Here is an 11045-nt window from a genome sequence, read left to right on the forward strand (position 1 = left end):
CTGTCACCACCCACCCTCACAAACAGCCGTTCCCCCTCCTGTTTATCCGCTCCCTTTCAGTACTGGAAGGCCACACTGAGGAAAGACCTCAGGTACAAGGGGTTGAGATGTGGAGAAAAAATAGTCTAGAAACATTCACATTTTGTGAGGCTCAGCAGAACTCAGGTCCATGAGCTGCCCCAGATGCACAAGAAAACCCTTTTCTGTCTCAAAACTCTGCCACCTCTTTTGGCACGCCGGCCCGCTTTGCCTCCTCAGCACTGCTTCTTCATTTTGTGTAAAAAAGAGGGAAAGCAGGGAGCCAGGCAGCAGGAGGTGTCAGGATCACACCGAGGCCAGCAGGGAGCTTTGCCAAGTGCCATGTGAGTGGCGGGACATTGCTGACCTGCAGATGGGAGCAGCTCACATTTCGGCCCCGCTGCCACGCGTGGCGTTTGCTGAGCTGTGCGGAAACCAAAGGAACCCTGATTTAGAAAGCGATGTTCTTTGTGCTCTGAACATAAATATGAGAGGGCAGTTTTCCTGCACTGCGGTGTGCCACTGACATGAGCAGAAAACATCCTGTTCTCATGGTGGCTGCGTAACACAGGGCTGGGTCCTCTCTCAACAGACGCTTCCAAGTGCTGCTGCAAAGGATTGGCTGTGGTCAACCACAGAATTCAAGAGGTTTAATCTCAGCTATATCCAAATAGGGCTTTGATAATACTCTCCCCAGTCATTAATCCCTTTCAGGGGTGTGTTTCTAGCCGCTCAGCTTAGCGCTGCACAGAGGAATTCAAGTAAAAATAGAATTAACACTGAACCACGGGCCTGAGGGATGTTTTGGAAGTGCGCTGAAGGATGAAGTGCTCCCAGGAAGAAGCAGAAACTCTTCAGAGAAAGCAAAACTTGGAAGGCGGGCATGGCAGTGAGATACAGCACAAGTGGGTATGGATAGAAGGGAACACAGAGAACTCCAAAGAAGAAACACATCTGAGATTCTGCTTTGGATTTCATCTGAGATATTTGGATGTAGCATGAGATGCGTGCTCAGTGAGCACTGAAACACACTGCAGGCTGAGTATCAGTCAGGTCAAATCCAGGAATACTGGAAGCATGCTCTGATAGAGCTTCTTATTTCCATCAGGAACAAGTCAAGGGCTTTAGAAAAAGATATTAAAAAATACTCATCTCATTTACATAGGACTTAACAACGCAAAACTGCAAAAATTCATGCATTTTACCTGGGCTGTAACTGCAAGCAGCTTCCATGACTTCAGAGCTATTATATCCTGCCTAACTTTGTTCTCTTTAATCAAGCAAGCTGTTTGTGATTATACAAATGTTCCTCACAGCATTTGTTCCATAGGTCACAGTGAGGGAAATGAATATCTTTCCCGCAAGAGGTAAATAAGTAGCCCAGCTGGCACAGGACTGAGATCCACATCAACAGCCCTGCTGTGGCTGCAAAAGAATCATGCTTAGACCTCAAAAAACCACGTCACCTCTTGCAACATAGAGGCACAAGTGTCACTAACACAGCCACTGATGCTGACATCTATCCTCCCTGAGAGAAGTCAGAAAGACTTACCGTGGTTTGGAAACTGCCACAACCTCAGCTCTGCCAGGCAAAGAAAGAAAGGGAAAAGTGCTGGATGATTTTTAAGCCTCCTTCCAACCTAAGCCATTACTCTATGATTTAACAACTGCACTCCATCAAGTAGAACAATAAAGGAAAGGATGTCCCATACTTACTGTGGGAGGGTGGGAAGAACTGCTGAGCATTCTCATGGAGGCTTCCATCTGCTGGGGTGGGAGGAAGAAGTTGGGAACAACAGCGGGTTCAGATCTGAGCAGAGCTGTTAAGAAACAACCTTTGGTGATGGGCAACAGCACAAGGCTTCACAAGAGCTGAGGACTGGGAATGAGCCTCTTGTAACAGGGGCTAATGAGTCCCAGGTGATGAAACTCAATCATTTTCATCAGTATGGTATCACTGTGAATGCTTGGGTCTCTCACCTGGACTCACAAAACACAGGTCACAAACTTGCTTTTGTAGAGAACTTCCTCCTGCAAAGATTCCAGCACAGCTTAGTGACACTGAATGTGAGATTTGGAATCTGTGCAAGAAACGTGGGAGAATGTTTTAAATGCAAAATACAACATGTTTCTTCTCATACAAAAGATACGTAATGCCAGCACAGATTAAAAAGTACAGGAAGACAGGTTGAAACTACCCAAAAATTCAAGCTGCGCCAGATAAGGGTATAGGGTGGATATCAGGAATCAATTCTTTACAGAAAGGGTTGTTAAGCACTGGAATAGGCTCCCCTGGAAGGTGGTTGAGTCACCATCCCTGGATGTGTTTGAAAACCATTTAGATGTGCTGCTCAGGGATGTGATTTAGCTGAGGGCTGTTAGGGTAGATGGTTAAGTTGTGGTTGGATTTGATGACCTTTAAGGTTATTTCCAACCTGAGCAATTCTATGATTCTATGAAAATGAAGTAATTATCATTCATCACTGCAAATACTGGTTACAGATGGCAAGGAAGTCAGCACTACACTCCACGAAACACACCATAACAGGACTTGCAATGCCTCATCATTGATTCTAGGTTTACTACATAGCAAAGAGCTCCACAGAGTGAGCTCTTCATTTCAGAAGCCTGTGTGATTCATAGAATGATAGAATGGCCTGGGTTGCAAAGGAGCACAGTGCTCATCCAGTTCCAACCCCCTGCTGTGTGCAGGTCGCCAACCAGCAGCCCAGGCTGCCCAGAGCCACATCCAGCCTGGCCTTGAATGCCTGCAGGGATGGGGCATCCACAGCCTCCTTGGGCAACCTGTTCCACTGCCTCACCACCCTCTGCATGAAAAACTTCCTCCTCACATCCAACCCAAACCTCCCCTGGCTCACTTTAAAACCATTCCCCTTGTCCTGTCACCACCCACCCTCACAAACAGCCGTTCCCCCTCCTGTTTATCCGCTCCCTTCAAGCAGTGGAAGGCCACACTGAGGTCTCCCTGCAGCCTTCTCTTCTTCAAGCTCAACAAGCCCAGTTCCCTCAACCTTTCTTCCCAGGAGAATTCTAACCAAAAGATAAGAACCTCCTTGAATGCCATGTGTGCTTAAGGAAAGAGAAGGATACAGAACCATTTTTGGTTTCTCAGACTTTCCTGACTCTTCCAGTGGATCTTCGTCGCTGCCCTCAGAGAAGCTGCCACTGTGCCCTTCCAAGCCTGCTTGGGCAGAAACACTCTTGGCACAGACTTCATCAGAACCACTTTTTTCCTCATCTTGATGATCTTCATTTAAAACTTCACTTCTTTCCTCCTCTCTCACTGCAGCTTTTGGAGCAGTCAGACTAATGCCTCCTGGAAGTTCCAGTAGTTCCTTGGAGGCTGTGTGAAACTCTGTGTGCTGCTCTACTTGCTTAGTGTTAAGTGTTCTGTCCCAACTGTAATTTCCATTTTCTACGAGGCCACCGACTGTCTGATGCAATTCTGACAAACAAGCAGGCTGAACCAGCTCCTTGTCAGCTGTTTCTGTGCTGTTACTCAAGCTCTTAAAGCCTTCTGCTCCTGCCCAAGGACTGCTCTGCAATGTGTGGGGGCTAATGCATGAACTAAGAGAGGTGAGCATGCTTCTGTTGTCACCTCGTGGTGTGCTGGACAAGGTGCTGCTCCGTCGGCTGTTCCCTTTCCTCAAACAATCTATGTCCATCGAGTGCTGACCTTCAGGCTGCAAGTCTGCAGGCTGCTGGTCAGCTCCCAGCTCTACTGAGAGCACACTGGACCAAGGACTGGTTCTGTCAGTCAGCGTTGTTATTTCATTAAGAGTTCGTGGTTCTATAATGTCTTCTTCTTCGTACTCTTCTTCACTGTGTGGCTGATGGGCAAAAGCACCTCCATCTCCCTGGATGCAGTCTGCTGGATGCTCCCCTTCAGGGACAGCTTGGTCGAGCAGTTCCTGCAGCACACGTCTGCCAAGCACAGACCTCCCAAAGGAGCACGGCTGCTGCGTATCACTGCTGACACCACGTGAGTCCAAGCCCAGCTGGCCTTGATACACATCACTTCTGTCATCTCCGTCCTTTTGGTTGAGTACATGAGAAGCACCCAGCTTTCTGCTGCTGTCTTGATCCACGTTAGAAGAGTCTTTAGTATTGTTCGTGATAGTCTGCAAGTCTGGTTAATAGAAAACAGAAAATGCAGAGAGAAATTGTTTGCTTCTAGCAGAACATCACATACGCAGTAGTGGCTAGGAGTCAAACACACACAGCAACTTTGTCAGAAGCTGCTGATATGACCATGTTCTACCACTTACAAAGGCAGAGGACAGAAATGCTAAAGGTAGAAAGGAAATGTTCAGGAAGACAGTGTCGAAAAATAACTTAAATCTACATAAATAAAGAAAAAACTGGACAGAGAAGATACTCTGATATAACGAACAGTCCGTGGAATGTCACCTACAGCAAATGGAAAAAATATCTATTGCTCGGAACAACTAAAAGCAGTTTGTGCTGCTCAGACTGCAGGGAAGAAGAGAGGAGTAACAATGGTGGCAAACGTGGATAATCCTACCAGCTTTTCTTCTAGCTTTATTTAGTGGCTCAGAAGACACAGTTACCACTGATATTCTACTGCTATTCTCTGGCTTTCAGTTCAGCTTACCAACACTTATCAAATTGTAGAATCACAGAATGGCCTGGGTTGGAAAGGACACAATGATCATCCAGTTTCAACCCCCTGCTATGTGCAGGGTCACCAAATGACACACAATTATTAAATAAATACACATACAACAGAAATTCACTCTGGACTACTGTTCAGTTACTGTGGCAGAATTAAGACTGAAAGCAAAGAGCTGCCTGTGCTCCTGGCACAGGGTCTGGAAATAGAAGAATGGTTCTGGTATAAGAGAAATCATAGAATCATATCATAGAATGATAGAATGATCAGGGTTGCAAAGGAGCACAGTGCTCATCCAATTCCTGGATGTGTGTGAAGGTCGCCAACAGCAGCCCAGGCTGCCCAGAGCCACATCTAGCCTGGCCTTGAATGCCTGCAGGGATGGGGCATCCACAGCCTCCTTGGGCAACCTGTTCCACTGCCTCACCACTCCAGCTCCATCTCTTGGACGTGTAGTTTCCCTGCAGGCAGAAAGAGGCAGCAGAAGCCCAGAATAACTGCCCAGCTGGCAGTACTCCTGGCCACTGTTTTTTCTCTGCACAGCATTTCAATTCCAAGTCATTTTGCTATTCCAAGTGCCTCTCTGTTAGAAAATCACAGTGGTTTGAATGGTTAAGCTAAAACAAAATTAAGTTTCCTCTTCCAATTCCTCTTAGCAAAGGGTCACAGCTCGGTGCTGCTCTGCAGACTGGTTTTGCACAAGATCACTCTTTTTCTATTGGACATTGGAATTTAAGTGGAATTTAGGCCTTAACTCCAATCTCATCTGCCTTCTGAATATTGCAACTCAATGCTATCATTATTGCAGAAGTTTGAAAATCTCTCTGAAGCATTCTCCCAGTGGATCAACACATGCTGACCACCATCACCAGGCATTGGTTTCTATTACATGAGGACTTTAAAAATGCTTCAGTGCAGCTCCTGACCAAAAACCCCAGACCAAGTAACAACTTACCACTGATGAGGCTGCTGACCTGGGACACCAGCTGACTCGATTTTCTTAAAAGATGGCATCGGTTGGGATCCATTTCTCTGCTCCTCAAGCCTTGATGATCACCCTCCTGCTCTCCGTGACTTGGCTGGGATCTGTTACCATCACTGAAGTCAGGAAGAGACCTGGTCAGCTTCTGGCTGAAGTATCTTTGAACTTCATCCAGCTCACTCAAGTTTTTTCTGTAAGCAGTTGTGAGAAAAAGGTAAGGAACAAAAAGAACAAGAAACGATGACAGAATGATTCTATCCACATCCTTCCACTCAACAGGGTGTAAATACACAAGCACAATGTTAGAGGTATGTATTGTAAAACAGATCAGCATGTAAGCATCGAGGCTGCTCTACCCATGGGACAGAACAATGTTTACTCAAGAACAAATTTAGGCTGGGAACTTTAACAAAAAAAAGCAGCTAGTTTAAAACATCCTTATTCAAAGTTGGATTTGCAATGACTTTTCAGTAGAAGTCTTAAAGGAAAGAGTATTACTTGACTTCACAACTGATCTTGATAAAAATCTGAGTATTTTAAAATATATTGATTGTAATGGCAGGAGAAGTGAAAGGAAAGTTTCTTTCAGACCTACATTCCTGCAGACAATAAACATTTTTCTCCCAAAATTTAGACCTATCTGTAAGTCTAGAATGTAGACAGCAGAAAAATGAGTGCTTCCAGTAAGAAGAGAGGCGCCCTGCTGTGAAAGGACATCCTTCTGTAACTTACACTGATACTTTTTTATCAATCACTGTATTTTTTCATTTTCTTTAAAATTCAGTGCAGGAATTCTGAAGTTTCAAGCTGTGCTTTGTAAATCTAAGGCTCTGCCTTACCTGAGAGCAGTCAGAAGAGAAGCACGCGATGACAATGACAGTGAATCCATCCTGGCTGCCCGTTGTGCGTTTCCTTCTGCTTGCTGCAAGGATTCGTGAAACCTGCGCACGTTCTGCATGTGCTCCTCATGCCGAGGTGTGTGTGCCCTAGGGGGACTAGTTCTGCTAGGAACAGGCCTACATTGAAACACAGAAAGCAGTCTGAAATCTCTGCTTGGACAAGAGACATGGCAAAATGAAGGGGGTATGCAAGTAACACTCAATTCTAACTTAGTAATATAAAGAACTCTTATTCTTCTAAAGATCTGGCAGAAATAACTGCCAGTTTTAGTAACAATATAATGGAAGTTCTAAAGCAGCAGCTTGCAAATGAAACATCAGTAAGGAGAAAATCTGGGTTTTGTAGAAAGGTACCTGTCCCCAGGTTGCCATCTCCTGGGCTGGGAATTCAGTATAGTTCAGGATAATCTTTCCAACATAGGAAAAGACCTTTGACAGGGCTTTATGTTATTAAATATGCAAAGTTCTGCATCCTGGAAGTGATCAGTGTGGCTCACAGGCAGCTGACTTACTGTTCTCGAGAAGGAACACCAACTTCTTTTGGCAACACGGGTTTGGAAAAGCTTGGAACATTACTGGGAAGTGCTGGAAAGATGGCCTTCACCTAGAAGAAAGATGAACACCTCGCATGAGTCTTCCACAGTGAGAAAACAGAAATTGCAGTAGTATCTGACTGAGCAAACAAACATTTTCTAAACATAAACTTTCAAAGGATTTTCCAGCACTGAGCCAAAGTACTGTTCAACCACACTCTTATTTCAGAGACTCTGTTAAAAGGCAGATTCAGCTATCAGTATGTAGAAAGTCTGATTACCAGACTACCCTGCTTTGTAACTGCAATTTCCAATTTACATTTTCCAGTTCCAGCTTTGTTGTATAGAACAGTCATCCAAACAAGGGAAAGCAGGTAAATAATGAGAAAAAAATCATGCTGGAAGCAGTATCATATAAAATAATAATAAAAAAATCATCGTGTTAAAAAGACAAGAGGGTAAAATTCTGCCTTTTTGCTTTCAGCAACAGCACATATAATGTGTAGCATGAGAAGGATGCTGCTGGGTCCCCCCTCACACTACTGAAGAGTGAACTGGTGGAAAGCAAGGTAAAGTGACTCCACTACATGTATACATCCTATCTCAGTACTGATCCATTGTAAGGCAAGCTTGCTATGTTTGCTCATTACTTCAGAATCCCATAGAGTCAGTGCTGATCTAATCAGACAGTGCACAGGGTAAGAAAGCGAAGTACGTACTGCAGAGCTTGGAGGCTGGGTGCGGATCCTTGCCTGCCTTTCTTCTTTGAGATTATTTATATTTTGAAGGGGAGAGACTGCTACTTTGATCTGTCCTCGGCACTGCCCACTGAAGTCGGTGATGTTGTACCACCCACACACCAGCTGGAAGCCAGAAAGAAGGGGAGAAAGGTCCACTGATGCAAATCCTATCACCCGTTCTGTTTCTGAGGAAGAAGAATACAAAGCGTGCTTTAATTCAAGCTGCATGAGATTTGAGCATTTGAGGAATGCCAAAAGGCAGTCAGTTATACAGCCTTTGAAACGCGTCGAGGATTGACAAGGAAAGAATTCTCATTAAAAATAAATAAATAAAAAAGGTTTTTAAAAAGTGGTAATAAAGAATAGGGTTTAAGAAAATCAAACAGGGGCTTAGATTTGGAGTTTTATCGTCCTTCAAACCAAGACACTTGTGGTGTCTGACTTTGAAGGAGAAATTGTTTGAAGCAATTAAAGCAGCCTCTTCCCAGCAAACGTGCCAAATTGCCTGTCCCTGCTGCAGCTATTGATAACTTGAAGACCTACAGAGGTGGCAGTTCACAGCAGTGAGGGTCTGGCTGTAGGTGCAAGGAAGGATGTGGAGGTTATGTGCCCTATCCAGTACTTTATCAGAAGGTTTGTGTTGCCAAACCTTTCAAAAATCATAGAATCACAGAATGGTTTGGGTTGGAAGGGAGCTCAAGGATCACGAAGCTCCAACCCCCACCACAGGCAGGGCCACCAACCTCCACATCTCACAGCAGCCCAGGCTGCCCAGGGCCCCATCCAACCTGGCCTTGAACACCTCCAGGGATGGACGGGGATCCACAGCCTCTCTGGGCAGCTGTTCCAGCACCTCACCACTCTCTGAGTAAAGAACTTCCCCCTGACATCCAACCTCAATCTGCCTCCCTCACCTTCCAACCATTCCCCTGTCCTGCTGTTATCTCCCCTTTCCAAGAGCTGACTCCCCTCCTGTCTGCAGGCTCCCTTTAGGTCCTGCAGGCTGCACTGAGGTCACCCCGCAGCTTCTCTTCTCCAGGCTGAAGCCCAGCTCCCTCAGCCTGTCTTTGTAGGGAGGTGCTGCAGCCCTCTGATCATTTTTGTGGCTCCTCTGGACCCTCTCCAACAGCTCCAAAAATACCATTTGACATTACACAGTTTCATTCTTGTACAACATTTTGTCTTTTCTGTCTTACAAATTTCTCTGAAGCACAGAACAATCAAGCAAGAAGAGGATGCTGTAGGAAGCCTGCTTTGGAAAGAGGTTGGTCCCCTCCAACCCCTCCAGTTCTGTGATTCTGTGATTCCATTCACCTAAATACATCCCTGCAGAAACAACGAGAGAGCAGAGCTGAAAGGAGAATGGCTGTACACACATGGTGCTCTGCACTATGCAGAGAAAGGCTGAGTTACACACGATGTTTACTTTGGAAGCAAAAATTCTGCCAGCTGAACTTTAAAATATAAAAAGAAAGGGGAAAAAATTGGTATTTTAAAGATTACATCCCAGCAGTTGAATTGAAATGGGGCTGTCCCAACAAGAAATACATACCCATGAGACTATACAAGTATCCAAATGTCCCTTCAGTAGAAAAATCCAACCTCTAAAATACTGTCAAATTAAAATAGGGAAATGCAAACAAGCCAAAGCTTGCCAGGAGATAAACAGGGAAAAGAAAGATGCTGAGGGGCAGGAAATCAATGTGTCTTCTATCGCATTCTTCCAGCCCAAGGCCAACAGTATCTCTGCAATTGCACTCTCCAAGTTACTTGAAGTCACCCGAGGAAAGGAATGCAGAAAACCACTCTTCTCAACACTGCCCTACAAACCTTACCTGCTTTATGCCACACTTTGAAGACCAAGGTTTGCTGCGGATCCAGCAGAAGTTCTTTGGATAATCTGTGAAAAATAAAATCATAATTTATTATGTGAAACAGGAAAAAGAGCAGGCACAGTAAAATGCCTCTGAAGATCCAATGGTGGTGTGTCTATCCATACAAACCAGTTTGTACCTGGAATGATGAGGAAAGGGAAGGGAACCAAAAGCATAACTTTACGAGGTTTGGGCTTTTGTTTATTTATTATATATTTCCCTCTCCTCACTCTCATTGTAGATTCAAAGATAGGATGCTGAAACACAAGGAATCTTAGGAAAGAGGAATGGAGAACCAGCCAATCCCACGGTGACTCAGTAAGCACAGTGACAGCAAAACACAGGGGTTATGGCTGAAAGCTGATCTTTGGGAAATAAAGAGGAACACTGAAATGACAAATGCCTTTGCTGAGCAGCTTTTAAGTCACAATGCAGCTATGAATATGCAGAAAAACCCAATAAATTGGATCAAGCCTTACCAGATCTTCCCAAGAGACTTTAGCTATTAGCAGCCCCTTCCTCTACATGGGGAAACCACAGCTGAATGGAAACAGACTGACTCACCCAAAGTCTTAAGTTGAAACACAGTGCAGCCATGGTTTAGTGCAGCTCAAATGCCCTTCCTCGAGTTGGCTTTAAGATCAAGCCTCCTCAAACAACTTTCCACCCAAAATAAGCGTGTGGCAGTTATACAACACGGAAAGAAGTATTTCTAGCTGGGAGAAGCTCAACAAGACTGCTTGTCAGAGCTGGACAAAACGCCTTTTAGAGCTTGCCGGATCAAAAGCTGAATGAAAGGGAGTCTAAGCACCTCACTTTGGACAGTGAGGTGGGTTGTTGGACAGTGAGGTGGGTTGAGAACTGGCTGACTGGCAGAGCGCAGAGGGCCGTCGTTGGTGGTGCAGAGTCTGGCTGGAGACCAGTGGTGTCCCCCAGGGGTCTGTGCTGGGTCCAGTCTTGTTCAACATCTTCATCAATGACCTTGATGAGGGGATAGTGGCCACCCTCAGCAAGTTTGCTGATGATACGAAGTTGGGAGGATTGGCTGACACGCCTGAAGGCTGTGCTGCCATTCAGCGAGACCTGGACAGGCTGGAGAGCTGGGCAGGAAGAAACCGGATGAGGTTCAACAAAAGCAAGCGTAGGGTCTTACACCTAGGGAGGAATAATTGCATGCACCAATACAGGCTGGGGGATGAGCTGCTGGAGAGGAGCTCTGCAGAGAGGGACTTGGGCGTCCTGGTGGACGACAGGTTGGCCATGAGCCAGCAGTGTGCCCTCGTGGCCAAGAGGCCAATGGCATTCTGGGGTGCATTAAGAAGAGCGTGTCCAGCAGGTCGAGGGA

At 45.5% G+C, this 11045-nt stretch overlaps 2 protein-coding genes across 4 annotated transcripts in view; both read right to left on the reverse strand.

Annotated features, from left to right (window-relative positions):
* Positions 1 to 11045, reverse strand: part of FCHSD2 (FCH and double SH3 domains 2) — a 569931-nt gene that overhangs the window by 212932 nt on the left and 345954 nt on the right. The window lies entirely within an intron of this gene.
* LOC104909445 (C2 domain-containing protein 3-like) lies at positions 60 to 10533 on the reverse strand. 2 transcript variants are annotated; one of them, XM_019612455.2, is made up of 8 exons: positions 9662 to 10533; positions 7806 to 8011; positions 7066 to 7157; positions 6494 to 6670; positions 5628 to 5770; positions 3130 to 4168; positions 1735 to 1828; positions 60 to 1600 (listed from the first exon to the last, which is right to left on the reverse strand). In XM_019612455.2, exons 4-8 carry the CDS (start codon positions 6610 to 6612, stop codon positions 1595 to 1597), a joined length of 1401 nt encoding a protein of 466 aa, XP_019468000.1. In that variant the 5' UTR covers positions 6613 to 6670; positions 7066 to 7157; positions 7806 to 8011; positions 9662 to 10533; the 3' UTR covers positions 60 to 1594. The 2 variants fall into 2 exon arrangements, with proteins under 2 accessions (XP_019468000.1, XP_019467999.1); XM_019612454.2 differs by having other exon boundaries at positions 62 to 1600; positions 5628 to 5845; positions 9662 to 10532.

This window comes from Meleagris gallopavo, chromosome 1 (assembly GCF_000146605.3).
Source record: "Meleagris gallopavo isolate NT-WF06-2002-E0010 breed Aviagen turkey brand Nicholas breeding stock chromosome 1, Turkey_5.1, whole genome shotgun sequence".
NCBI classification, from domain to species: Eukaryota; Metazoa; Chordata; class Aves; order Galliformes; family Phasianidae; genus Meleagris; species Meleagris gallopavo.

Bases quoted from the DNA above. Each gene is read 5' to 3' on its own strand.
- LOC104909445 (XM_019612454.2), bottom strand. From the start codon at position 6,612: ATGCAGAACGTGCGCAGGTTTCACGAATCCTTGCAGCAAGCAGAAGGA. The intron at 5,846-6,493 runs GTAAGGCAGAGC...AACTGCTTACAG, and splicing joins TCTCTTCTGACTGCTCTCAG to AAAAAACTTGAGTGAGCTGG. The intron at 1,829-3,129 runs GTATCCTTCTCT...AGCTCTGCTCAG, and splicing joins GAGAAACCAAAAATGGTTCT to ATCTGAACCCGCTGTTGTTC.